Here is a 25,032-nt window from a genome sequence, read left to right as displayed (position 1 = left end):
CAAAAATGTTCAACCCTCCCAACACTCCGGAGCTCCGCCCCTTCGAGAAGTACTGGGCGATTATGAAGCAGCACCTTCTTAAACGACCTAAGGTAGTGAAGACAGTCGAGGAACTGAAGAAAGTATAAGTTTACATGCAAAAAACGGTTGATTCACAGGTTGTGCAGAATCTTATGGCCGGGGGTTAAGGCCAAGGTGCGGGCATTTGCGTATGGACTGTAAATAAAATACGAGTAAAATGGTAAAATGAAGTTAAATAGTTATTTTACAATCCCTGAAAATTTAATGGCAATCGGATGAAAACTCGAATTTTGCGAATCAATTTATAGCTATTGAGGACTGCTGGAGGTATTGAACTACTATTGAATAATTTCACATTTACATGAAAATCCATCATGTATTATTTAGGTATTACAATACCTGATCTCATTATCAGCTTGGTATTTGTAGAATATGCTGAAGGTATTATTTGAGGTATTTTACCTCTTATGCAGGGTTCATTCATACCTCATTCAGGTTGTAAGTATTGGAAATTATCTGGTATGGAATACCTTAGTTCGGTATACAGTAGTTATTTTCTTCTGCAATCTTGAGGAGATTTACCTTCCCCAACCGCCTGGATTCACTGTGCGCGGACACTAGAAGGTGTATCGATTCAAGCAAAGTCTGTCCAGACTGAAGCAGATTGCGCGGCCCAGGAACCATATGCTACTGTGCCTGGGATTCCAGAGGTGTGATTTTGACCCGTGTCTCTATCGGGAGATGGAAGATAACCAGTGACGGGCGGACGCCATTTGGCATAAAGTCATTTGGCATAACGGTCGTTTGGCATAATAGTCATTTGGCATAATGGACGTTTGGCATAATCATTGAAAACAGCCAGGCAGTATGCACAAATTTATCCACTATGTTGATCTAAACTTGTTACAATTAATAGTTACACGAAGCAAAGGCTGAAGGAAAACTTTTGATATTTGAAATAATTGTAATTGTAATTGTAATTGCTCAATCCACACCCTGGCAGACAATTATCCGCCCATCTAGACACGGGCTGGGTGAGGACCTACCAAGCCTCCCCCGTTAACATGTCCTATACCGTTTAGCACACCGGGATCTTCCACAAGCAGGCGCCGGAATTAAAGCGGTCCCACAAGCTTCAGATACATTAAATAGATATAGTCCCTCTGGCACTAAACCGAATGGCGCCCTCCGCTTCACCACTAGTACTGCTTCCCCACACGCCAAGCACAATATCGAAAGTAGCGCGTTGTATAGCAAATACAGTACACCACCTCCGACACTATGCCAAATGTACAGGAAAAACAGCACCAGTAAGAAAGCGGAAGGCGCACCACTCGGTTCAGTGCCAGAAGGACTATAAGTATAACGAAGAAGAAATGAAAAGATAGTAGAGTTGGTTCGGTTATTTGATTGCTGAAACGAAAAAAACAGAAAAAAACAGAAACAAAGTGTTAACATTAAAACGGGGTTTTATAATTGATAAATGTATCGATAGTTTCTCATCTGTTACGTTTCCTTATCGTAGCGCTGTCGATTTTTTCCATCTCCAGGGTGTTCGTCTCCGCTCGAGCAATGAGGACCATGATGAAATGAGAATATAAAAATGTGAGCATTAGTGTTGATCTAGTAATAGATTAATTTAAACTGCTTTTCATGTGCTAAGTAACTTGTAAACTCCTACTCAATTATGTTTTGTTGGCCTACACGTTTTATTTAGACACAATTTTTATTTAGAAAACTATTTGGATCCGAGATTTTAGGTGCAGAGCATGTTTGATAAAACAAGCATCCTGTTTTCAGTTAAAGAATGTTCAAGAAGTTGATGATTCTGTTATTTATACTGGCTACATACAAGAATTCACTATTGATGTAATATATGGATATTGAAAGTTCCAACGCGCGATTATAATACTTCAGTTTTCGTGCTGTTGTATTGGTGTAAGTAGTGGGAAACCAATCAGTTTGGTGATTCTAACGGTAACAAATAGCAAGACGAAAGGAAAGTTGATAATCTATCATCATTATGATTTCAGTCCTAATTTCATGATCCGTTTAATAAATTCCGCATATGATTCGGCAATTTTAACAATTTATACATGTGTATTCGAAGAAAACAGACTACGAGCATTTATTACCTTGCAACACATTCCTAAGTGATCAGATATTTATCATTTTCTACAGCCTAATTTAATAATACCTACATTGGGTTGTAACAAAAATTTGATCTTGGGATGTTGATTTGCCTCCTAATCATAGTTTCGACAATAGTCACATGCATACTATCCCTTATGGCAGTGTTGTTGATTCTATTGTCTATCGCTCATCAGTTTCGCGCCACCCGGCAGGGACTTGGTCCTATGTACCCAATACTCTGCTGTGTCTTAACTTCACGCAATACATTCTGTAGATGTGTGATACAGTTTGCGGAATATTATGATTTATCACTTCGTTCAGATGGAAAATTCTGTTATGGTACCATATTCACATATCAGATAACTCCCACCTGGAGCGATGTACACCCGATTCTGTTTTTGCACGGGGGATGCGTACCGTGCAAAAAAAGTTTTCAGTTCAAAATTTCAAAAACCGTGTAAAAAAAAAGTAACACCATTTCTCGACGTTTCATGCAAAAATAAAGTTTTGGCGGAAAAAAATGTATGGAAACTTTTTTTGCACGGCCGTGTAAAAAAAATCCGTGCAAAAACAGAATCGGGTGTAATACATCGGAGACATGTAGATTCAGATGTATGTATACGATCTATGCCTAGTTCGGCTCTGATCGACAGGCAATCAGTGTATTCAGTTTTTCAACTAACTTGAAGCGATGAACGTTTCAAGACAAGCTCTCCACTATATCTGCTAGCAATCACCGGTCGTCGATAGACATTTCGGTTCTTTTCTGCTAAAGATAGATCCGATTGTATGCCAAAGACTATGGCTCATGCTTTTCAATACAGCTGGAAAAACAAGAACTACACCCAGCACCAAATAGTACGTAACTATGAGGCGGACCGGAAGGTTTGATGAGCAATCCCCACCAACTTTTGATATTTGAAATAATTTTGATAAAAAAAAATCATGAAAAATGTATAATTTATTCGTTTTAGCTACATTCCTTGCCGTTTTTACACTGTTTACCTAAAGATCTGCAGTGTACTGCTAAAAGGATGTTTTCCGAGAAATCATGGATGACATGGAATTCCATAGATTTTCGGTAGAACACTATTTTTCCAGTAGTTGTTTTATGTTTGACCACACGTTTTTTAAAGCTCTATATGTTCATACTTTCCTGCTAATTCTTTTTGCCTTTATTATGTTCTTAAAATGTGTAATGCGTGTTATGATCAGTGAAACCAATTTATAAACACAAAATCACATTGATAAAATGCTGAAAATCCCAAAGTAGTAAGGTGATATTAAAGTTTTGTCCATCACTGTATGTAGATATATAATATTATAGGTATAGTTCTAGGAAATAAAAGCGTTAAACATTTTACTTAGAAAAGACTGACCGTTTTTCAAGACTAGATTAAATCTGCAAAAGCCAGCCGTCACATTTTTTTTTTCATGTAAGAGAACGAAGCGAAGTTTTTGACATAGCTCAATGATAATAATAATAATGATAATGAAGAGTGAGCGGGGTCTAATCCTTCACAAGGAACCCCCGCCCGGCTCTCAACAACGAAGCGTTTCGATTCGCCGTACAGTTCACGGACGATCATAAATAGCAACTAATAGGATTCAGTAATATATACGATAGGTTAGGTATCAAAAACAGAATAAATTAACAGTTTTAAAAATATAAATAGGTTTGCTTTTCTAAAACAAAATGGCATCACAATGCTTGCTCTCGAGGATATCCTTAAAGGATAGAGGAGAAAGCTTGTGACAAATCTCAACCTTAGTATGGAATAAGTTTAAGTACGTCGCTTTGAAAGCAACGTTTCATAAAACAAAAAAACTTGGTTTGTATAATATAGAAGAATACCGGATAGCTAGGTACTAGAGTAAAAAAGTAAAATAAATTAATCACAAAATAGATCAAGCTTAAAATCAGGACTTTAGGAATGTTTAGCGTATTTCTGACGACCAGGGTCGTCTACTCCCTTCGGGCTCGCTTGGAACGGGTATTGGTTTCGTTCTCCTGCAGACCACCCGATTGCGCTCCCGTTTGGGAGCGGGACTTCTTACCACCTACCTGCACCTGGCTCTGGGCCGTAATCTGCAGCGAGATGGCGTTCGTGTTGAGCTTCTCCGCCAGCAGCAGATCCTTGAGACCCTTCATCTTCTGACTGTACAGTGTGATCAAGGGCCTCTTGGGACCTCCGTCTTCCGAATCCACCAACTGGAGAGACTCCCGTTTGGGTTCAACCTTCATCTCTTTCTTGATGGTAGCCTCTTTCTTGTCGCTGGGTTTCTCCTTCTTACCGTTCTTGACCGAACCGTTATTCTGACCCCCTGCTGCCAACTCGTTGTCCTCCGATGTGAACGGCTGACCACCTCCCTGAAGCAAAAAGTCCGGATTCAGCAGCTTTTCGCCACACTTACCAACCAAAGCCTCCAACGATTTGGGCAAACTGGCCTTATCCTCAACCTTGCCCCCATTCTCTAAATCTGCCTTAATGATGACGTTATTATTATTATTGACCACCTGCCGGCCTCCGTTCCTGGCCACCTTCTCCGCCTCGCCACCATTCTGATTTCCATTCACATGGAACTCACGAGGAGACTCATCGCTGCACTTGATGATGACCTGCGAGCGGATGTCGTGATCGAACTTGGCAATCGTGGCCACCAGCGGTTTGGCCCATCCGATGTGTAAGATCGGCGTCAGACTGCCCTCCTCCCACATACAGATCCCGTCGTAGAACCGGAGCAGGTTGGCGAAGCAGTGCGAATCTCGCAGGATGCTCCTCGCCGAGTGTCCCGAGCTTTCCAGCTTCATCACCTGGGGGATCAACTCGTTTGCGATGTCGAGGAACTCTTTGTAGATCTCCTCGTCGTCACGGGAGTAATTGTACCTGAAATTACGGAACAAATCGAAATTATGTTAAACATATTCTATTTCACAATTGGAAATGGGTGTAAAACGCGAATAAATTTAATAACTCTGCTCGGAATAATGTTTTTACAAAAATGCTTTAAGGATTCCGGAAATTTTCCTATGGTTCTATCGAAAATCTTTGAATAAATTTTTCCAAGGCTACCTCATAAGGCCTGCCTTAGTTGAGTGGTTAGAGTCCACGGCTACAAAGCAATGCAATGCTGAAGATGTATGGGTTCGATTCCCGGCCGGTCCAAGATCTTTTCGTAAAGAAAATTTTCTTGACTTCCCTGGGCGGAGAGTATCATTGTACCTGCCACACGATATACAAATGCGAAAATGACAAATTTGTCAAAGAATGCTCTCAGTTAATAACTGTGGAAGTGCTCATAAGAACACAAAGCTGAAAAGCAGACTCTGTCCCAGTGAGGACGTAATGCCAATGAGAAGAAGATACCTCTTAATTTTTTTTTCGGGGGTTCCTCGAACTATTCATCCACGAATTTATTCTAACACACCTACAAGGATTACTGAATGAAGCCCAGCATTCCTCCTTAGGTTGCCTCAGGAATTCTTACAAAAATATTCCTAATGATTTGGCCGGGTATTATTTGAAGAATTTCGAAAACAATTCAGCCAGCAATTGTACAAGAGATTTGTCCAGAAATGTTTCCAGGGATCATTCCAGTAATTTATCTTCCTAATAATACCTAATTCCAGGAATATTTCAATAGACTTCATCATTCTTCTAATAATTTCTCTAGAGATTCAGAGACTTCTTCAGTACTTCTTCTACGGATCTCCAAGAGATTCTTCGAGAGATATAATTACACATGTCTTCAGAAATTCTTTCAAGAAATTGTCTTAAAATTTCTCCATGGATTCCTCGAATAATGCTACCAAATCTCGCCTAATCTGAGATAACGCCCTAAAAACCATTGGTAACCGCGTGTGTAGCTCGTTGTTTCTAAGCAAATGAATGAATAAGCATCCAAACCAACACCACCGGCAGGTAGAGAATGATCCTTTCTTCACCATATACTTGTTAAATAACGTGTAAGGTACCGCGGGGCAAGTGGGTAAATGGGGTAAGTGAAAATAATTGGTATATTTTACTGAATATGTGAATTAATGTTTTAAACTCATGAGTAAACCTTTAAGGCCATTGAGAACATTAAGATAGGTAAGAGATTTATGAGATTTTTCAGCCATTATTGCATAATAGAGCGAAGGATTGTTAACCTGTCAACTATTACACCGTAACAGTTGACGGCGTGCAATCTCATTTTAAAATTTTCAGCGGAAAAACGTTGCGGAAAATAATTTTCTGTACCACTTTTAAGCTGTCCCCTCTGACAGTTTTAAACCGCAATAAAAAATATTTTAGAATTAATTCGAGATAGACCTAAAAATAACTAAATTAAAACACCGTCAATTTTCTAATCACGTGGGGCAAGTGAAAAGTATCTCATTAGAGATTGAATTTGTGTTTTCTCTTCAGGTACCTATAAGTATACAAGGTTCGCAATTATTATAGAACAACAGAACGTGCTAATAATTCAAGAAACACTATACTCAAAGCGTTTAAAGTTATTATCATGGCAAAATCATGGAACTTCTCTAATAAAAAGTTTGCCAAATATTACGATATTAATATGTTTAATTCGGACAGCCGATTCAAAGGAAGACGTTGATTGAAAAGTTCCAATATGAGAGAATGCACCTTGTGGAATGTCTGTGTAAAACTAGTTCAAAACATAAAAATGGGGTCTATCCACATAAAAAAGTTTCTAAAACATTATTGAAGGATTTCGTTTGATTTCTCTGGAAGAGTTTTCCGACGTCATATCCGATTTTCTTAAAAACAAATAACGAGCAGTGGAAATTCTACAGAGCAGAAATGCAACTGCTGTCCCATGATGTAAGAACTAACATTGGAAATGTAACAGTTATAATGTTGTCGAATCATTTCAACAAACATAACTGAATAGAAGAAAAATCAAGTAACAAGCATAAAATTTTCTTTGTTTACATGTTATTTATGTTATTGTTCATTGGGACGCAATAACAAATGTTAAAGGTAATAGAAATCGTGAATATAGCCGTTAGTTTTTGAATTTGTTATTCAAAACGATATAAGGTACCGTGGGGCAAGTGGGTAATGGAATTCGCATAGTTGAGATTCTTCAAATTCTAGAGACTTTAAATTGAAACAAATGAGGTCGTGTATATTTTTTAGCTTGACTCCCACCAAATATAAGCAGCATGCTGAAATAGATTTTTATGAAAAATTGAGGAAAAAAATACAGAAAATGTTTTTGAAAAATGTCTCTTTACTTTTCACTTGCCCCAAAAGTGGGGCAAGTGAAAAGTTTACCGTTTTGAACAATAAATTCAAAAACAAACAGTCATATTCACGATTTCTATTAGCTTTAACATTTGTTAAGACTTCCCAATGAACAATAACATAAGTAACATGTAAACAAAGAAAATGTTATTCTTTTCACTTTAATTTTCTTCTCTTCAGTTATGTTAGTTGAAATGATTCGACAACATTATAAATGCAACATTTCCAATGCTAGTTCTTACATTATAGGACAGCAAGTGCATTTCTGCTTTGTAGAATTTCCACCGCTCGTTATTTGTTTTTGAGAAAGTCGGATATAACGTCGGATAACTCTTGGGGAGAAATCAAACGGAATCCACAGACAAACAGACGTAACACTTAGAACAAATCTCGATCAAAATCATAGTCACGAGGACATGTACGCCCAATGCTAAAATCGGTTTGTTGGCCGACAGGCCAACAGATGGCGGTACTGTGTAAACGTCAAACGCGAACAAAAACGATACGAGCGCTTCTGGTGGCGGATTGGCCACCTACCATATTTTTGAATCAACCGTTAAAAAGGTGGTCGATGCACAATGATGACAGTGTGACGTCTGTTTGTCTGTGCGGAATCCTTCAATAACGTATTTAGAATCTTTTTTATGTGGATAGACCTATACCCCATTTTTATGTTTTGAACTAGCTTTACATAGACATTCCACGAGATTTCCATGTGTTCTCTAATATTGCAACATTTCAGTCAACGTCCTCCTTTCAATTGGCTGCCCGAAGTAGACATATTAATATTGTAATGTTTGGTAACATCTTTTAGAGAAGTTCCATGATTTCTTATAGCTTTTAACGCTTGAGTATAGTGTTTCTTGAATTATCAGCACGTTATGTTTTTCTATGATAATTGCGAACCATGTTAACTTATGGCTACTTAAAGAGAAAACACAAATTCAATCTCTAATGATAAACTTTTCACTTGCCCCACCTGATAAGAAAATTGACGGTGTTTAAATTTAGTTATTTTTAGGTCTACGTCAAATTAATTCTAAAACTTTTTTTATTGCAGTTTGAAACTGTCACAGAGGACAACTAAGAAGTGGTACAGGAAATTATTTTTCGCAACTTTTTTCCACTGAAAATATTAAAATAAGATTGTACGCCGCCAACTTGTTACGGAGTAACAGTTGACAGGTTAACAATTTTTCGCTCTATTATGCAATAATGACTGAAAAATCTCAGAAATCTCTTACCTATCGTATTGTTCTCAATGGCCTCAAAGGTTTACGCATGAGTTTAAAACGTTAATTCACATATTCAGTAAAATATATCAATTGTTTTCACTTACCCCATTTACCCACTTGCCCCGCGGTACCTTACTTTTCAATTGCCCCACTTGTGGGGCATTTCAAAAGTAAGGAGACGTTTTTCAAAAAAAAAATTGCTGTACTCTTTTCTTTAATTTTACATAAAAATCAATTTCAGCATACTACTTATATTTGGTGGGACTCAAGCTAAAAAATATACACGACCTCAATTGTTTTAATTTGAAGTCTCTAGAATTTGAAGAATCCCAACTATTCGAAATCCATTACCCACTTGCCCCACGGTACCTTAAATCTATTCAAATACTCAGAAACAACGAGCTACACACATGGTTACCATTGGCTTTTAGGTCGAGATCATAAGTTATGCGAGAAATGTAGGTACAGGAACTTTTTCCAAGGATTTTCTAATAATACTAGAATTCTAAAGAAAATTGTTAGAAATGTTATCGGAGAAAATTGTGCGTGGATTATGTGAGGATTATTTCCATATTCTGAGCATATTAGATCGTATGAATAAACTGAGCAAAAGCTTTTACTTTAATCAAATCAACCTGTCAGATGATTCTCTTGAGCATTTACTCAGATCGATATGATAAAACTGAGCACTTGAGCATTTACTTTTCGAACATACAATACAATTAATATAGCAGTTAAAACTGAGTAGATGCTCAGAAATCCTGACTCACCTACTGACCATGCTCAGTGGAAAACAAACAAGCGAGAAAGTTCGTGAAAGCGGTTCGCAGTAAGGGTTTGTGTAGATCAATCTCAAGGCTTTTCAGCTGGGGAATGTGCGGACGAGTCTGAAAGAAAATCAAGTTCTTGTTTGTTTGATGTAAATAAAATTTTTTTGGACATACACTCATACCATCAGTTCGAAGAGGATTGCGACAGTCGCCGCATTTAAAATCAACGCTTGGAATAGACATAGCAGGAACAACGCTGACTACAAAACGTTTGTTTCCCGAGCAAGAGCGTAGACAGGATTTTCATCAGGGTAGCGAACTGCTTCAAACATAATTTCAGAGTATTTCTGGTAAAACCGACAGTGAGGAATTCCCAGGGGAATTGCTGGATAACTCTTGGGAGATTCCAGCAGAATTCCCGGGAGCTTTTCTGGAGGAACACTTGGCGGGAATCCTGTAGGAACTGGTAGGATTCCTGGTGGAACTGCCTGTGGGATTCTTGGAGCAACTCGCGGGTAAATTCTTGAAGGAACTACGGTAGTTTTCCTGCAAAAACTCTGGATAAATTCCAGGACTGGAGGAATTCCGAAAGGTACATCTGAGGAATTTCCGATGTAGGTCCTGAAGGAATTCACCAAGCAACGCCGAAGGAGTACCTGGATGAACTCCAAAAAAATATCGGAAGAGATTTCTCGAGAAGAACAGCTGAGAAATTCCCCATGGGCTCCAGAGGAAGTTTGGAGGAATTTCTGGAAGAACTCTGAAGGAATGTTTGGAGGGATTCCTGGGGAAGTGCGGGGAAAATCCTGGAGGAATTCCAAAATCAACTCTGGAAGAATTCCCGAAGAAACTCTGGAGTATTTCCCAGGGGAAGTCTGAAAAAAATCTCAAAGAAAATCTTAAGGAATACCTGGAAGAATTCGTGGAGGAACTCCGAAAGAATTCTTGGAGAAAATCTGAAGGAATTCCTGGAGAAACTCTGGATGATTTGCTGGAGGAATTCCGGAAAAATTGCTGAAGGAACTCCAGAAGAATTCCTGGAGGAAATCATGGGGAAATTCGGAAAAGTTGCTAGAGGAATTCCTGAAAGAACTTCGAAAAAATTTAAAAGGAACTATGACGGGAATCCAAAGCAATTCCCGGTGGAGCTAAGGACGAACTTCGGAGGAAATGCTGGATAAATCTAAAACAATTGCTGATGGAACTCCTCAGGAATCTCTCGTGCAACCATGCGGAAGATGGAAACCAACCAGCTCCCACTTTGAGGGATGTTAAGAATGCCATTCACCAGCTCAAGAACAATAAAGCTGCTGGTAAGGATGGTGTCGGAGCTGAACTCATAAAGATGGGTCCGGAGAGGCTGGCCATTTGTTTGCACCGGATGATAGGCACAAAAATGTCGTGAATACCAGGTCCCAACGCATCACCTTTTCATCGATTTCAAGGCGGCATACGACAGTATCGACCGCATAGAGCTATGGAAAATCATGGACGAGAACAGCTTTCCCGGGAAGCTCACGAGACTGATAAGAGCGACGATGGAAGGTGTGCAAACTTGTGTGAAGGTTTCAGGCGAACACTCCAGTTCGTTTGGATCCCACCGGGGACTACGACAAGGTGGTGGACTTTCGTACCTGTTGTTCAATATTGCGCTAGAAGGTGTTATGCGGAGAGCCGGCCTCAACAACCGGGGTACGATTTTTACGAGATCCAGTCAATTTGTTTGCTTCGCGGATGATATGGACATTGTCGGCCGAACATTTGAAAAGGTGGCAGATTTGTACACCCGTCCGAAACACGAGGCAGCAAAAGTTGGACTGGTGGTGAATGCGGCCAAGACAAAGTACATGCTAGCTGGTGGGGCTGAGGGCGATAGGGCTCGCCTAGGTAGCAGTGTTACGATAGACGGGGATACTTTCGAGGTGGTCGACGAGTTCGTCTACCTTGGATCCTTGCTGATGGCTGACAATAACGTTAGCCGTGAAATACGGAGGCGCATCATCAGTGGACCGACTACTATGGCCTCCTCAAGAAGCTGCGGTCACAAAAGATTCACGCCCGCACCAAATGTACCATGTACAAAACGCTCATAAGGCCGGTAGTCCTCTACGGGCATGAAACGTGGACGATGCTCGAGGAGGACCTGCAAGCACTTGGAGTCTTCGAACATCGGGTGCTTAGGACGATCTTCGGCGGTGTGCAGGAGAACGGTGTGTGGAGGCGAAGGATGAACCACGAGCTCGCCCAACTCTACGGCGAACCCAGTATCCAGAAGGTGGCCAAAGCTGGAAGGATACGATGGGCAGGGCATGTTGCAAGAATGCCGGACAGCAACCCTGCAAAGATGGTGTTCGCTTCGGATCCTGTTGGTACAAGAAGGCGTGGAGCGCAGCGAGCTAGGTGGGCAGATCAAGTGCATGTCGATTTGGCGAGCGTGGGGCAGAAACGAGGATGGAGAGATGCGGCCACGAACCGAGTATTGTGGCGTGAATTTGTTGATTCAGTGTACAGATGATGTAGATGTTAACTAAATAAATGAAAATATTTATAGGAATCATTAAACTAAGCATTCCTTGAAGTAGTTCATATTGCAATTTTCAAAACTATTTCATAAAATTGATAAAGTAATTTTAAGACGCTTTTACAGAATTCCTAGAAGGCGCCTTCTAAGACAGTCCTTGTTATATAAGGTACCGCGGGGCAAGTGGGTAAATGGGATAAGTGAAAACAATTGATATATTTTACTGAATATGTGAATTAACGTTTTGAACTCATGCGTAAACCTTTGAGGCCATTGAGAACATTACGATAGGTAAGAGATTTCTAAGATTTTTCAGCCATTATTGCATAATAGAGAGAAAAATTGTTAACCTGTCAACTGTTACTCCGTAACAAGTTGGCGGCGTACAATCTTATTTTAATATTTTCAGTGGAAAAAAAGTTGCGGAAAATAATTTCCTGCACCACTTCTTAGTTGTCCTCTGTGACAGTTTCAAACTGCAACAAAAAAAAGTTTTAGAATTAATTCGATGTAGACCTAAAAATAACTAAATTTAAACACCGTCAATTTTCTTATCAGGTGGGGCAAGTGAAAAGTTTATCATTAGAGATTGAATTTGAGTTTTCTCTTTAAGTAGCCATAAGTAAACATGGTTCGCAATTATCATTGAAAAACATAACGTGCTGATAATTCAAGAAACACTACACTCAAGCGTTGAAAGCTATTAGAAATCATGGAACTTCTCTTAAAGATGTTGCCAAACATTACAATATTACTATGTCTACTTCGGGCAGCCAATTAGAAGGAAGACGTTGACAGAAAGGTTGCAATATTAGAGAATACACGGAAATCTTGTGGAATGTCTATGTAAAGCTAGTTCAAAACATAAAAATGGGGTATAGGTCTATCCACATAAAAAAGATTCTAAATACGTTATTGAAGGATTCCGTTTGATTTCTCCCGAAGAGTTATCCGACGTCATATCCGACTATTTCAAAAACAAATAACGAGCGGTGGAAATTCTACAGAGCAGAAATGCAATTGCTGTCCTATAATGTGAGAACTAACATTGGAAATGTTGCAGTTATAATGTTGTCGAATCATTTCAACTAACATAACTGAACAGAAGAAAATTCAAATAAAAAGAATAACATTTTCTTTGTTTACATGTTATTCATATTATTGTTCATTAGGAAGCCTTAACAAATGTTAAAGTTAATAGAAATCGTGAATATAACTGTTTGTTTTTGAATTTATTGTTCAAAACGGTAAACTTTTCACTTGCCCCACTTTTGGGGTAAGTGAAAAGTAAGGTGACATTTTTCAAAAACTTTTTCTGTATTTTTTTCTTCAATTTTTCATAAAAATCAATTTCAGCATGCTGCTTATATTTGGTGGGAGTCAAGCTAAAAAATATACACGACCGCATTTGTTTCAATTTAAAGTCTCTAGAATTTGAAGAATCTCAACTATGCGAATTCCATTACCCACTTGCCCCACGGTACCTTATTTGTAGTAACTTTTTAAAAACTCTAGGAAGCATTCATATATACATTTCCAGAAGAATTTGTGACTCTATTTCTGAGAAAATTCCCTTATGTTTTAGCTGTAATGAATTCAAGAATTAAAAAAATAGGATATTTATGACGGTGTTGTATACCTTGAAATTGATATACCTTGATTAATGATGTCGAATGACAGTTCATTTACCGCGCGTTCCCCTACGCGCGCAAGCGAACCGAAGGGTTCGAGCCAAAAGAAAAATATACGGACAAGCAGTCCACTCAGAAACACAACTCAGTGCAGACGTTTTAGCAGCAAAGGAAAACCCCCCTAAACTTCGGTCTTTAACCCCAGTATCCACCCGTGAAAGTTGAGTCGTAAGTTTCCACTTCTGCCATCAATCAAAAGATTTAAAAGTGACGACGAGGCAAAGTGGTGTTTTTTCTCGCGAGTGAGCAGAAAAAGTGCGCCGGCGTTCAGCACCATCAACCTGAACGGGTCGCAGGCAGGACAAAGCAGCGGAAAATTCCCATCTCTTCGCTACAAAATTGTAGAGGCGAAATTGCTGCCGTGAGAATCGGAGTTTGGGATTTGTGAGTATAAACTGACGCTACGAAAGTGAAATATATAAAGAAAACGTTTTCTTAGTGTTTCGGCCATCTTATCGGGTGGCGTCAGTTGGACGCTCACAAAGGCGAAAAGGCCTTTTCATTTCTATACCCAGTTAATGAATAGGGTGGTCCAAAAATCAATCTTTTGTTCCATTGAAAAAAAAAACAAAACGGATTATTATTCCTTTTAATTGTTTTCTCATACATTGTATTAAGAGTGGCTATTTTCTTTTTTTAGTTTAAGCAGGTTGAAATTTAGCGCAACAAAGGTGCGAAACATATTTTAGCTATCCAATATCTCCTATATAGCGCAAAGGTGCTTGGAAACAGCTGGATTGATACGGTTTCGTTGACGTTCGTTCCCGAAGGAAATCGGACACTCCCTGTGCGAGGAACTGGATCCTACCATTCATTCGCAGTCACAAGGAGTGGCATTGGAAGTATCGACCTAAACGTGAGTAATCTCAGGAGTTTTACTTAAAGTGGAGTTACAACCCTTATTTGGTTCACAATTAGAAATCTTACTGTATTTTTTTTCTTTCGTTCTCATTCCATAACTATTGATTTGTTGAAACTTTATGTGACTACACAACACGATTTTTGCCTTGTGAATTGTGGGATATTTACCTTGATTTTGATTCAATTAATTCTACGACTGTTATAATTTTTTAATAAGTGATTTTTTTAGTAATGGCTTCCACAAGTATGGCTTTTTCCTTGGAACCATACCGTAAAGGAACATCGTTTAACGATTGGTTCACACGGATGAAATATTTCTTCCGTGTAAACAAGATTAAAGATGAGGACAAAATGGCATATTTTATAACCATGAGTGGGCCGGTGATTTTTGCGGAAATTAAGCTTTTGTATCCGGCGGGTAACTTTGAAGATGCTGAGTTGGATGACATTGTGTCCAAACTCAAAAGCCGCCTAGATAAGACAGACCCTGATCTAGTACAGCGATATAAATTCAGCACAAGGGTGCAGAATCCAGACGAATCAACGGAAGATTTTGTGCTAAGCCTCAAATTGCAAGCCGAGTTTTGCGGTTTTGCAAATTTTAAGGAAGTTGCTATACTAGATCGCATTATTGCAGGTATTAAAGATAAAAATCTCAGGCAAAGGCTGTTGAGTGAGGAAAAGTTGTCGTTGTCAAACGCAGAGAAAATTATTGCGACATGGGAGGTAGCTCGGGCAAATGCCGGAACTGCCGAACCAAATAACAGAGATTTTCCAAATTTAGTGGCAATGGTGGAAGGTGGTTCAAGAGACCAAGAGGGAACGGCCATGAGAAGATTATCCAAGCTTTACGATTTAGCTAGACAGAATCAAACTTCAGGAAGTAACGATATGGCGGGAAATAGTAGAGGTCCAGTTAAGAGCCGTTTAGGTTTTAGGCCATATGAGAGAACACAGCATACATTCCGTGGTGGACGCATGGCCTATGGCTCTAGAGCTGGCAGCTCCCGTCAAGATGATCAAGTTTTTGGACAACGGCAATGGCAACGGCCAGATTACTCGCAAATGATTTGCAACTACTGCGGAGTAAAAGGACATATAAAAAAGAAGTGTTTCAAGCTTAAAAACCTGAACAGGGATGCAGTTAATCTGGTGGAATCATACAAACCGGGTCCATCAGCAGATAGACATATCACGGAACTATTGGAGCGCATGCGGACGCAGGATTCAGAGGACGAAGAAATCGGAAGCGATTCAGGTGAATTACACTGCATGTTAGTTACGTCTATAAACAAAATAAGTAATCCTTGTCTGGTACATGTCAATATTGAAGGTAAAGAATTAGAAATGGAGGTTGATTGTGGTGCATCAGTTTCGGTGATTAGTAAAAAGCGATATTTGTCGAAGTTTAACAATCCTTTGCGTAATTATAGTGAACAACTTATTGTTGTAAACGGAGCAAAATTGAAAATTGAGGGAGAGGCAACGGTCTTTGTTAAATATAATGGTAAAGAGGCTTTAATGCAATTACTGGTTCTCGATTGTGAAAATGATTTTTATCCTTTATTAGGCAGAACATGGCTGGACGTTTTTTATCAGAATTGGAGACAATATTTTACAAATTCATTGAAAATAAACAACTTAAATGATGATGGTGGCAAAATTGCTCTTGATGACATTCAAATGAAGTATTGCAATGTTTTTACTAAGAATTTTTCACGCCCTATTAACGGATTCAAGGCGGAATTGGTTATAAAGGACGAAACTCCAATTTTCAAGAAAGCTTATGACGTTCCTTATAGATTAAGGGACAAAGTTGGTAGTTATTTGGATAAATTGGAGAAAGAAAAGGTTATCACACCTATTGATACGAGCGAATGGGCCTCACCAATAATAATTGTAATGAAGAAAAATGACGAGATTAGATTAGTAATTGATTGTAAAGTGTCTATTAACAAATCCATTGTCCCAAATTCATATCCTCTGCCATCAGCACAAGATATTTTTGCAAATTTATCTGGTTGTAACATTTTCTGTGCTCTGGATCTGGAAGGAGCATATACACAGTTGGAATTGACGGAAAGGTCCAAAAAGTTTGTAGTCATCAATACCATGAAAGGCCTCTATAAATATAACCGTTTACCACAGGGAGCATCTTCAAGTGCATCTATTTTCCAACAAGTTATGGATAAAGTTTTGGAGGGAATTGAGAACGTTTCTTGCTACTTAGATGACGTTTTAATTGCCGGAAAGACCGTTGATGAATGTAAGACCAAACTACTAGCTGTGTTGGAGCGTTTAGCTAATGCTAATATTAAAGTCAATTTAGAAAAGTGCAAATTTTTTGTAAAAGAGCTCACACATTTGGGGCATGTTATAAGTGGAAAAGGACTCAAGCCCTGCCCGGACAAGATATTGACCATAGAGAAAGCAAAGGCGCCGAAAAATGAATCGGAATTGAAGTCGTTTCTTGGACTGATAAATTATTACCATAAATTTATTCCAAACCTGTCCGCTAAGTTATATTTTCTATACAATTTACTTAAGAGTAATGTTCGATACGTGTGGGATGACAATTGTCAGAAGGCCTTTGTGGAAAGCAAAAATCTGCTAATACAAGCCAATTTTCTAGAGTTTTATGACCCAAAAAAACAGATAGTAGTTATTTCAGATGCCTCAAGCTACGGGTTAGGGGGTTTAATAGCACATGTGGTAGACGAAGTTGAAAAACCTATAAGCTTTACGTCATTTTCTCTAAATTCAGCGCAAAAAAAGTACCCTATCTTACATTTGGAGGCACTAGCCTTAGTGTGTACAATTAAAAAGTTTCACAAATATTTATATGGGCAACACTTCACTGTTTACACAGACCATAAGCCCTTAGTAGGAATTTTCGGAAAAGAAGGGAAAAATTCGATTTATGTGACGAGACTACAACGGTTAATACTTGATCTATCTATATACGATTTCGATATAATATACAGGCCTTCACATAAATTGGGAAATGCGGATTTCTGTTCGAGATTCCCTTTGCCACAGGATGTTCCTAGAGAGTTAGACACAGAGGTAATAAAAAGCATAAACTTTAGCAAAGAAATACCAATCGATTCAAAAATGATAGCTACTGCAACTAAAGATGACGATTTTTTACAGCAGGTTATGAGTTACATGCAGAATGGCTGGCCTGATAGAGTTGATAAACCTTTCGCAGATGTCTATTCTAATTGTTTTGAGCTTGAATTGATTGACGATTGTCTTCTCTACATGGAAAGGGTCATTATACCTCAGATTTATCAAAAGCAAATTTTGTCACTTTTACATGCAAATCATGCTGGAGTCATCAAAATGAAACAACTAGCACGGCGAATGGTTTATTGGTTTGGAATAAATGCCGATATTGATAAATATGTAGCAGAATGTGATGCATGTAACAGTATGGCAACATCCCATGAGCAAACAGAGCAATCCAAATGGACACCAACGACAAGACCTTTCAGTAGAATTCATATAGATTTCTTCTTTTTTGAGCATCACACGTTTTTACTAATGGTTGATAGCTTTTCCAAATGGTTGGAAATAGAATGGATGAAAAATGGTACAGATAGCAACAAGGTTTTGAAGAAATTGGTTGCATATTTTGCAAGATTTGGATTGCCAGATGTAATAGTGTCGGACAATGGTCCTCCTTTCAACTCCTACAGTTTTGTAAACTTCCTAGAAAAGCAAGGTATTAGAGTGTTCAAAAGCCCACCATACAACCCATCAAGTAATGGACAAGCCGAAAGGCTCGTTAGAACGGTTAAAGAGGTTCTTAAGAGATTCCTAATGGATCCTGATATGAAGGAGTTGGATCTGGAAAACCAGATAAATTATTTCCTATTTAATTTTAGAAATTATAATTCGACGAAAGACGGACATTTTCCGTCTGAACGAATATTTTCGTATAAACCAAAGACTGTATTAGACTTAGTGAATCCAAAGAAACACTACAAAAAGCAACTAGATATACCACAACCAGATGATGAAACGGTTTCAGAAAATCAGAGCGGGAAAATTCCTGATCGTTCTTATGATGCTATTGACCATCTGATGGCTGGGGATGAAGTGTGGTATAAGAATAATAATCCCCACCATCATGCCCGTTGGGTAAAGGCCACATTTATTAAATGGTACTCTCATAATATTTTACAGATATCCATTGGAAGCGTCAGCGCAATGGCGCACCGGAAGCAAATTAGGATCTGTGGAGATGAGGCAACCAGGCAAAGGCCGAATGTGGTGATTACGAGAAGCGGTGGTAGCGAAAACCCGAAGGGGAATATGGATATAGCAAGGAGCGAAGGCCCACCGAATTCTAACGAGGAAGTGAGGCTACCCGAGGCTCCCAATGGAGTTAGAAAGCGAAAGAGACTGAATTCAGACAGCAGGGTCGGAACACCAGGTGAACTCGATCTTAGACGGTCTAAACGAGTGAGGAAAGCAAATCGTTCGGAAGATTTTTATTACTAGTTTCGGATGGTTATTCATAATTACAGTTAAAAAGATTTCATGTGAATTTGAAACAAATTTATTGTATAAGTTTTTTATTTTTGATTATTCATCAGTTCTGATTATATAGCATAAGCTCTCTAAGGGAGAAGAATTGTTGTATACCTTGAAATTGATATACCTTGATTAATGATGTCGAATGACAGTTCATTTACCGCGCGTTCCCCTACGCGCGCAAGCGAACCGAAGGGTTCGAGCCAAAAGAAAAATATACGGACAAGCAGTCCACTCAGAAACACAACTCAGTGCAGACGTTTTAGCAGCAAAGGAAAACCCCCCTAAACTTCGGTCTTTAACCCCAGTATCCACCCGTGAAAGTTGAGTCGTAAGTTTCCACTTCTGCCATCAATCAAAAGATTTAAAAGACGGGTGTTTGCCAAATTTGTGGTTTATGGGTGAAACTGGAGAATTAAGATAGGATCGAGTTCCTACGCGGTTTGGTCAATTCGGAGCTACACCGATATTTATCTTTGAACGAATTCGATAATTGGAACAATGGAACGGCAGGGATTAGATGCGAAACTCCTGGAGTCGCAGTACCCGTAATGCCATAGTGCATCACACGTTATCAGTGCATCTCACGTTATCTCACGTTACGGAAATTTCGTTCAGCGTCGCACTTTCCGGCGCATTCCTTTCACTCGCCGACCCACTCCCGACAGACGTGATGCCTTATCAGTTGCATTCCTCTGGGATCTGTAACTATCTGCTGCCGGCAGTAAACTGCTTATTTTACCCAAAACAAAAACAAAATTTTGACAAAGTAAAAGCTATGTTCGAATTTCGAATTTACTCTGAGTAAAATATCGTTTTATTCATACGGTTCTGAGTAAATGCTCAGAGAATTTACTTTGCTCAAATCGGGTTGAGCATGAGCAAGTACTTGGTTTTATTCATACGACCTAATTATTTTGAGCGGATTGAAAAAAATGAAAGCATTGAATAGTAGCGGCCCAATTGACTGGCTTTTCAGTTAGACGACTTAAAATCTACCTTAAGTATTTTCAATGAACAGTCACTCCAGCGATTTTTCAAATATGCAACAGCAACACCAGAGATTTTCCCTTGGAATTCATTTATTTACCTACACCATCAGCAACTTTAAAAAATCCTCATGACTTCCCGTCTAAGGAATTGCTTTTAATCTATGCGTACCCAACGTCTGTTTTTCAAGATTTTCAATCAGCTGTTAAAAAGTCATCTTCCAACCGGTTTTTCGAAATCAAAGACATGCGATCCAGATTTCTCTCAATTTGCAAAGACTGCAAAACAGAACCGGTTCACCTTATAGTCCCGGAGTTATTCCGGATTCCGTTTAGATCAAAACTTTTCGAAATACGATTTTTTAAGTCATTTCACTTTGCAGCTGGTGCTTTTCGATATTTTTGCACATAAAACACTATCGATGTATACAACGATAACTTTATATGGAGTCCGAATGAAATTTAAAAAAAATACCTTCTCTGGATCATTTCCTAATGCATCCTTAGTAGGATTCCTGGAAAATTGTTTGTAAGATCGTGGGAAATCTTTGAGAAATTACTGTATTATTTCTTGATATCTTTGCATCAAATGTTGGAAATTTTGTGGTATGAATCCTGGAGGAAATAAAGTCATAATACTCAAAGGAATACCTGTAGAGCTGAGTTATTGAACTTTTTCGTGTCGTACCTTTATCCTTAAACCTAATACAAAATCGATACTCACAATCTAATGACATCGCTGCTGTCGGCCCACGACGCAAACGCCTCCCGGTACTTGTTCCTCCGGTAGTAGAACCCGCCCTGGTACGTGTACGGATAGACATGATGGTTCCTGTAGTAAATCTGTGCCGATCTGACCGACTCGTTGTAAAGCTCCTCGCAGCTCTTCCGGCTCGGAGTTGGGGAAACTTCCTCCAGCTCTCCGAGGCAGCCCAAAGCCATGGGATACTTCTTCAGGTGTCCCATTTCGTACAGCTGCCAAAGAAGCTGCTGTTGCATTTCGGCTACTTCCAGACAAGCGCTGGTCGCCGTCAAGGAGGGATTTATCGCCGACACAATGGCCGCCACTTCCATGTACCGATTGCACACCACCGGATTTCCGGCCACGTACAACCAGGTTTGCGATTCGACTCCGGCCGCCACCGACTGGCCACGTTTGTCCTCCGCTCCCTTTCCGTGCCAGGTCACCTCAATAGTCTCGTCTCCCGTCTTGCCAAACACCACCCAAACGTGGTCCTCGGAAATGGCCAAATGCACATCCCTGTAGCCCAACATCTGGCAGCCGGCCACCACCGCAAACGCCACTCCGAAGCAATCGAGCTTGCTTCCGCACAGATAGCTGTACAAACTCTGCAGATGGGCCCGGTCCTTGTAGGAACTTCTCAGCAGCGAGTTCCAAACGATGTCCGATACCTTTTGGAAGAAGAAAAAGAGACAAGTGTAAAGCACTGTAGAATCATAGAATATGCATGTTGTTATTTTATATTTAGTCGTTCTAGTCGTAGCTCTACACGCAGCGAACTGAACTATCGAATTACATACTTTTTGCCTTATGAAAGGTGGAACGAATGCTTTATGTATCGTTTTAGCATCACTCCTCATCAAGGCGTCGATAGGCGTGTGGTGTACGCTCGGGCCTATCGATCGCAAGGTTCTTGGTACGATTCCAGGTTGCCGCGTACACGTTTTTTGTTTTCAAATTCTGGTTTCATAAGGCAAATTTATGAATTTCAACCCGATTTCTTTTGGCGAATTTTCATAAGGGGTTCCTATGTTTATCGATAGTTCATTTGCCTGAGTGTAGTTGTCGCTTATTTCTACACCATCTTTAGTTGCGGTCTATTGAAAACATTCAACATTGATTATGAAATAATAAAATTAAAGTGTAGAATAGTGTTAAGTGATGAAGTTTTGTTTTATCTCATTAAGAGCACAATCAGACCCTTGAATGTGCAATGTGGATTAGTATATGGGAAATGTCATTGACGGTTTGTAGTCTTCTACGAGGTTTTCCGAGACCGGACAGGGCGCGTGCATCGGGTTGCGGATAGGAGCAAAGGGTGATCAATAGCATCTACTTATAAAATAATATCTAATACTTAATAAGTACAAGTACAATATAATCAATTTTCTTGACAAGGTTTTGAAGACAATCAATGTGAGGACGAACTACCGATTAGAAAAGCCACATCAGCTAAATCTATACATATACAAATGTTGGTCATAGGGTCATGGCGAGCATTCGGTATGTATGTCTATAAATGATTAGATAAATAGGGGCACTAGAAGACCACGCGGACAATTTCGATACAAATTATTTTTATACATCGGTATTACGATCCGAAAGGCTCAGCTATGCTGTAAAATTTTTTTTGTATGGTATTCAGTTGGAGCTACCTGACAGCTTAACTTGTCAATGCTGAAACCTCGGTCTGGCTTTTGCCAAGTTTCCATTCTACAAGGACCAATACTCAATATGTGAATTAATGTTTTAAACACATGCGTAAACTTTTGAGGCCATTAAGAACATTACGATAGGTAACAGATTTCTGAGATTTTTCAGCCATTTTTGCATAATAGAGCGAAAAATTGTTAACCTGTCAACTGTTACTCCGTAAAAAGTTGGCGGCGCACAATCTTGTTCTAATATTTTCAGTGGAAAAAAGTTGCTGAAAATAATTTCCTGTACCACTTCTTAGTTGTCCTCTGTGACAGTTTCAAACTGCAATAAAAAAAGTTTTAGAATTAATTCGACGTAGACCTAAAAATAACTATATTTAAGCACCGTCAATTTTCTTATCAGGTGGGGCAAGTGAAAAGTTTATCATTACAGATTGAATTTGAGTTTTCTCTTTAAGTAGCCATAAGTAAACATGGTTCGCAATTATCATAGAAAAACATAACGTGCTGATAATTCAAGAAACACTATACTCAAGCGTTAAAAGCTATTAGAAATCATGGAACTTCTCTAAAAGATATTGCTAAACATTACAATATCAATATGTCTACTTCGGGCAGCCAATTAAAAGGAAGACGTTGACTGAAAAGTTGCAATATTAGAGAACACACGGAAATCTCGTGGAATGTCTATGTAAGCTAGTTCAAAACATAAAAATGGGGTATAGGTCTATCCACATAAAAAAGATTCTAACTACGTTATTGAAGGATTCCGTTTGATTTCTCCCGAAGAGTTATCCGACGTCATATTCGACTTTCTCAAAAACAAATAACGAGCGGTAGAAATTCTACCGAGCAGAAATGCATTTGCTGTCCTATAATGTAAGATCTAACATTGGAAATGTTGCAGTTATAATGTTGTCGAATCATTTCTACTAACATAACTGAACAGAAGAAAATTCAAGTGAAAAGAATAACATTTTCTTTGTTTACATGTTACTTATGATATTGTTCATTGGGAAGCCTTAACAAATGTTAAAGCTAATAGAAATCGTGAATATAACTGTTTGTTTTTGAAATTATTGTTCAAAACGGTAAACTTTTCACTTGCCCCACTTTTGGGGCAAGTGAAAAGTAAGGAGACATTTTTCAAAAACTTTTTCTGTATTTTTTTCTTCAATTTTTCATAAAAATCAATTTCAGCATGCTGCTTATATTTGGTGGGAGTCAAGCTAAAAAATATACACGACCTCATTTGTTTCAATTTAAAGTCTCTAGAATTTGAAGAATCTCAACTATGCGAATTCCATTACCCACTTGCCCCACGGTACCTTAGTGAATATTGAAGAGTAAAGTTACCTTGGGCTTCTATAACAGTCTCCTACAAGATTCACTTTTCGGTGGCAAATGCAATGCTTCACAACGCCTACTTCCTACTTGTAAATTTTGCGAAAATGAAGCTGGAATTAGATTATTTATACCGCTGTTACAAAAGGGGTATTTTTTATTATGGCAATGTAAAAACCATATTAAAATAAGATTGTCGCCACTTATTTCTACTCAGTGAATCTACTAGTCATTTTCCTAAGAGTTCCTAAGTATTCCCTACGTCGTATATGATAACGATGTGTCTAGGGGACCCTAACGAAAGGCGGAATCACAAAAGGCGGAAACTCAAAAGGCAGACTAACTTAGACGTGTAACAAAAGGCGGAAAATAACATAAGGCATAATCTAAAAAAGCGGAATCATTCAAAAACGATTTAAAAATGATTACTTTAGCTTCCAAACCATAATTAGACTGAGCTGTTTAGGTTCCTATTCATATCAGCGTTTTCAATATCACTAAGCGGACTTAGAATTTCTTTTGAAAAACGGGGTTTTTTGTTTTTCAATTTATATGTAGGTATTATACACAGATGATAGGTAAATACCATCAAATGCCCTCCATTACGTTACGGTGCCACTATAACCGAGAAATATCTTCTGTTTCTATTTATTTTATTTATTGTCGCCTGTTTCAGCCTTAAGTTTGCACTAAATTTTCGATAAATCTAGCCAATTTTGTTGCTTTTTCTTCTTGGCACTACGCTCCCACTGAGACGCAGTCTGCTTCTCAGCTTAGAGTTCAATGAGCACTTCCACCGTTATTAACTGAGAGCTTTCTTTGTCAAAGTTGTCATTTTCGCATTCGTATATCGTGTAATTCTACGTCACTAGCCCGAAAGGCACTTGCTCGAAAGTGACATTAGCCCGAATGATGGACAGTCTATTCTTTGAAAAAATATATCTAATACATTATCAGTGATTTGTCCTTCTTTTAATCATCGGCTATTCTTTCTGGACTTATCACCTTGAACATGTTTGGCGCCACGAGCCACTAAAGAGCCAGTTCAAATTGATTCTTCTTTGAAACATATATTGTTTCTTCGCCCAATTACTGCTGCTAGTGATATTCAAGCTGCTCATATTCGCGGTTATGTTATGGCACAGAAAAACAGACGTAACAGCTAGAACAATTACCCGTTTGAAACTTTGTCTCGCAAATGTTACTGTCCAATGCTAAAATTGCTGTGTTTGGCAAACCGAGAATCAGGTGGCAGTAGTGCGCAAAA

The 25,032-nt window shown here is 38.9% G+C and overlaps 1 protein-coding gene across 1 annotated transcript in view; it reads right to left on the bottom strand.

The window, feature by feature from the left end:
* Window positions 1-3,093: 3,093 nt before the first annotated feature.
* Window positions 3,094-25,032, bottom strand: part of LOC5566912 (menin) — a 35,097-nt gene continuing 13,158 nt past the window's right edge. The window contains exons 2-3 of the mRNA XM_021846037.1: window positions 20,746-21,434; window positions 3,094-5,042 (exon numbers count right to left, since the gene is read on the bottom strand). Coding sequence (XP_021701729.1) covers window positions 4,121-5,042; window positions 20,746-21,434 — 1,611 coding nt within the window. The 3' untranslated portion in view covers window positions 3,094-4,120. The remainder of the gene's footprint in view (window positions 5,043-20,745; window positions 21,435-25,032) is intronic.

The sequence above is a fragment of the Aedes aegypti genome, chromosome 2 (assembly GCF_002204515.2).
Source record: "Aedes aegypti strain LVP_AGWG chromosome 2, AaegL5.0 Primary Assembly, whole genome shotgun sequence".
Classification (NCBI taxonomy): domain Eukaryota; kingdom Metazoa; phylum Arthropoda; class Insecta; order Diptera; family Culicidae; genus Aedes; species Aedes aegypti.
The sequence above is the reverse complement of the archived record's forward strand: the minus strand, read 5'-3'. Positions and strand labels throughout refer to the sequence as shown.